This window comes from Callorhinchus milii, unplaced genomic scaffold (assembly GCF_018977255.1).
Source record: "Callorhinchus milii isolate IMCB2004 unplaced genomic scaffold, IMCB_Cmil_1.0 Scaffold63, whole genome shotgun sequence".
NCBI lineage: Eukaryota > Metazoa > Chordata > Chondrichthyes > Chimaeriformes > Callorhinchidae > Callorhinchus > Callorhinchus milii.
The window spans coordinates 296,674-301,032 of NW_024704804.1; the positions used below are offsets into that span (position 1 = coordinate 296,674).

General features: G+C 46.4%; 1 protein-coding gene across 1 annotated transcript; it reads right to left on the bottom strand.

Annotated features, from left to right (window-relative positions):
- Nucleotides 1–401: 401 nt before the first annotated feature.
- On the bottom strand, nt 402–4,137 carry LOC103171716 (zinc-binding protein A33-like). The gene is made up of 6 exons (XM_042345591.1): nt 3,590–4,137; nt 3,412–3,507; nt 3,019–3,249; nt 2,809–2,831; nt 2,597–2,712; nt 402–946 (listed from the first exon to the last, which is right to left on the bottom strand). The coding sequence occupies exons 1-6, from the start codon at nt 3,782–3,784 to the stop codon at nt 402–404; spliced, it is 1,206 nt and encodes a 401-aa protein (XP_042201525.1). The 5' UTR covers nt 3,785–4,137.
- Between the last annotated feature and the right edge of the window lie 222 nt (nt 4,138–4,359).

The window sequence follows — 4,359 nt, forward strand, 5'->3', positions numbered from 1 at the left end:
CAATGTGAAAATTCATACTTTTTCAACCACAATCAAACAAACTGCATTTATTTATCCTGCTTCACGGATGATCACGACTTGGAGCTTCTGCTCAGTGTTGCCTTATAATTGGCGAATGCATTTTCATTTATTTCCATGCGTTTATGTCAATAAACAATTTCCCATTGAATCCCATGACATTAAATGTGCTCGTCAGTACCTGGGTCTGGTTATCACCATCTAATGCTGGAGAGCGGTCAGACACAGACAGCAATTCACTGCTTCTCCATCTCTCCTGGTGGCTGTTGTGGATTTGAGGGAAATATTCATTTGCTGTGATTTACTCTGGGTTCAAATTACGAATGAATGCCTCCAGTACCAGAGGGCGGTGCTGCACGTCATGGCTGAGGGTTTCCTCCTCATTAATCTGTCACCGTGCAGATCCTCAGAGGATCACACTTTTTGCCGCCGTCATTGAAACCGGGACTGAAGTAAGGATAAAGTTTCTCAGTGAAAGTCTGGGTGAAAGTGTGGAGATGAGACATGTTATCAGCGTTGTAAAATTCCACCTCTCCCCGCTCATAGTCCAGGTAAACTCCCAGCTTCCCGGGTCTCTCTCTCAGGGACAGGCGTGTGCGAGGTGAGGTACAAGCTTTATATACATCCCCGTTTCTCAGATACACAGCCCAGAATCCGATCTTTGTTGACAGTGTGATCTTTCCTTTCCTGTTGACAGACTCTCGGGCCAATCCCACTGTCCATTCTGTCTTGTTGGCCAACTGCACCTCCCAGTAATGTCTCCCTGATTTGAAGCCCTCAGACCCCAGGACACAGACACAGGGATCAAACCTCTTTGGGGAGTCCGGGAGCTGCTGCCGTGTTTCTCCGTGTCTCACGCTGGTCAGGTCCTCAGACAGGATGAGGTTGGGATGGGCTGTGTCAGGATCCATAGTCAGAGAGGCCGGAGCTGAGAGAGAGAAATATCACTAAGTGGAATGAGGGGACGTTGCGGAGCTCATACTGTGTATGAACACCTCCACATCTGGGAACACAACCATCTCAGTGGGTCACAGTCTGTGCTAGTGTGTGTGTGTGTGGTGGGGTGGGCGGGGGAGTTTCACGTCTGAATGTATATGGGTGAGGGGAGTATGTGTGTGAGGAGCCTGTGTGTCAGCGGAGTGCGTGAGTGGTGTGTGTAAGGTGTTTGTGCATCAGGTGTGTGTGAGTTGTTTGTTTGTGAGGCGTGTATGTGAGCAGTGTGCGAAGGATGTTGTGAGTGTTCTCTGTTTAAAGGCATTTGTGTGAGGAGAGTATGTGAGGCGTGAGTGAGAGGTGTGTTTGAGAGGAGTGTGTGTATGAGGCGTGTTTTTGTGGGGTGTTTGCGATGTGCGTGAGAGGTGTGCGTGTGATGTGTGTGTGTGGTGCGTGTCTGAAAAGTGTGTGTGAGATGTGTGTTTGTGAGATGTTTGTGCCTGTCTGGTGTGTGTGAATAGTAGGTTTTCGGAGATTTGTGCAAGGTGTGTTTGAGAGTCTACATGTGAGAGATGTGTGTGTAATAGGTTCATGTGGTGTGTGTTTGACGGGTGTTTGAGTGAGGTATCTGTGTGATGTGTGTGTGGGAGGACAGTGTGAGTGAGATGTTTGTGTGAGAAAGGTGCATGTGAGGTGTGTTTGAGGGTTAAGTGTATAATTGGTGCATGTGAGATGTGCGTGTGTGAGGGCTGTCTGTACGAGGTGTGTATGAGTGATGCGTGTGCAAGAGGTGTGTGAAAGAAGTGTGTAATGTACGCAGTGTGTACGTGAGAGGTGTTTACTTGAGTGATGCGTATGAGGTTTCGTTATGGGGTTTCATCTGTCATTGTGTGAGGCTGAGCTGCCTGTGGCCAAGTACAAATGGTCTTGTTAAAACAATAAAAATTTGCTAACTTGAATCCAAGATTGTTTGTGGGTTTGTTTCTGGGACGCTGCTCTGCGCAATTGGCTGCGGCGTTTCACCCACAAAATATACAGTCAATTCACTTTACAGTTTATTCCGTAAAGCGCTTTGAGACGCCGAGAAAATGTGAAAAACGCAAAATCAAAAGCAATTATTATTGGTAATATTGTTTGAGAAGTTTTTCCGATTTGTGTGTGTGAGGGCTCTGTACGAGTTCTGTGCCTGGTTGATATGTGTGTGATGAGTGTGAGTGAGGTGTGTGTAAGAGATGAGTGCTTGAGGGGTGTGAGAGTTTGAGGGGTGTATGTGTGTGAGAGGTGTGTGTGTGTGAAGCTTAATGTGTTTGGTGTTTGTGAGTGGTGTGTGTGACCTATGTGTCTGAGGTATGTTGTTCATGTGCGTTTGTGAGTTGTGAACGAGGCGAGTGTGTGAGAGTTGTGTCTGTGACATGTGTGAGGGTTGGAAGTGTGTGAGTTGCGTGACTGAGGGTGTTGTGCATTCGGGTTGTTTGTGTGTCAGCTGTGTTTGTGAGACCGTTGTCTGTGATTGAGCGCTGTGTGTGAGCGTGAGGGTGTGTGTGTGTGTACTGGGGGTGTGTGTGTCTGAGGGAGAGTGTGGGGGGATGTATCAGTGAATCTAATGCAATTGACAGGGCTTCAGGGTGAGAATGGAGACATTTACCTGGGCTGATGCCGTGTATCATTTGTCTCCAGGCTGTGTACTGTATAGGCCCTTTGTATATCCCCACCGGCAGCTCAGCCTCACACACCGACAGATCAAACCCCACGTCACTGACTCTGAAAGAACAAACGATCTCATTATAAAGCGAAACTGCACCTTGTGGTTGGTTTGTGGGTTTAATTCTGGAATAATTGTTGAAGATCATTTCATACCTTCTGTTGCCAGCAGCTTCTTCCTAATGAAATCAAACACAGGAAGATGTCATCCCACACTGAAGAATCACCAAAAACAACAAATTACATGTGGAAAGAGTCTCTCACATCCCAATTCAATCTCCGATCTCTTGATCAATCAGAATTAGATTGTGTGCTCCAGATTGTATGTCACTGTGACTCAAATACATTATAATTTTATCTCTTTACCTGCAGGAAGGTGAGGGAATCTTTTCCCATCTGTGTCTTTAACTCGGAGAGAGCTTGTTCAACAGAACTTAATTTACAATGAATCTCTCGCAGCTTTTTCTCCATTTGGTTTAAAATCTCCTCCTCTCGTTGTCTGAGATCTCGCATCACTCGCTGCTCTCTGTCAGTCAGTCTCTGGTGCATTTTAGAAAACTCAGCCGTGACGTGGGTCTGTAAACTGTTCACCTGTTCCTGCAAATGTCAGACATCCAACCATGTATACACATTAACCAGAGACACTGAGACATCACACCATGTACACACAGTGACCAGAGACACAGATATATCACACCGTTTACATACAGTGACCAGAGACACACTGACAGCCCAGCCTTCAGCCCCGACACAACTCACCTTAACTTTTGAAATATTTTCTCTCTGTTGGGCTTCGGTTTGCAGAGCAGTTTCCTTCAACTGTGTGAGAGATGCTAAGGAGGATTTCACTTGATCCTGGAATAAACGCAAAGAAGGAAAGATTGAGGTGAATACATGACGGGGCAATAGAATGAATTACTAGTGAATGCATCATTACCTTGTGGATTTCAGCAGCTTCGTCAATGGGAAGGAAGCTGTGACCTCGGTGTTTTTTCACATCTTTGCAAATGGAACAGATCAATTTCTTGTCAGTTTCGCAGAACAGCTTCAATTGCTCCCGGTGTTCCTCACACTGACGTTTAACCGCTGTCTGTGTGGGGTCCAGACTAAATTCTCGAGCTTTCTCCACCATTTTGGCCAAGGACCGATTAAGCTTGAGATTCTTCTGAGCAATAACTTGGCGATATTCCGCACAGCAGGATTTTCCCTGCTCTTCCCAACTCCGGGTGATACAGGGGCGACAATATGTGTGGCCACAATCGAGGCAAAAAGGATTCTTAAAGAATTCCAGACTACTGGCGCAGTTTAGCTCATCGGGCAGACGCTGGACATGATGTCTAGAAGCCCTGATCACCCGGAGTCTTTCCGTTCCAAACTGCTTCAGTCTCAGTGTTTTTATGCTGTGTGTCCCCCACCCTGTGACAGTGTTCACTTCACTCTGATTCACACGGTTTCACGTGAGGAGCCAGGATTGTGAATAACGCCCAAGGTTTGGACGATGGAAATATTTGATGTAGAAATGGACCAAAGTTCACCAGAGAACAGGTCCAATGTGGGCGTAGAGTCAAAAGGCGAAGATTAGAATCCCAGTAAATATGGAACCAGGAATAGACACAGAGAGCAATAATCCGGATACTTCTCCTGAACACTTGGACATTCCCTGTAAAGGAGGGGCATCCTGGGCATTTACTCTCCTGATTAATACCT

Excerpts from the sequence above, each read along its gene's own strand:
- LOC103171716 (XM_042345591.1), bottom strand. The coding sequence starts at position 3,784 with ATGGTGGAGAAAGCTCGAGAATTTAGTCTGGACCCCACACAGACAGCG. Across the intron at positions 3,508-3,589 it reads AAGCTGCTGAAATCCACAAG|GATCAAGTGAAATCCTCCTT; the intron begins GTAATGATGCAT and ends CGTTTATTCCAG. Across the intron at positions 947-2,596 it reads GATACACGGCATCAGCCCAG|CTCCGGCCTCTCTGACTATG; the intron begins GTAAATGTCTCC and ends TCTCTCTCTCAG.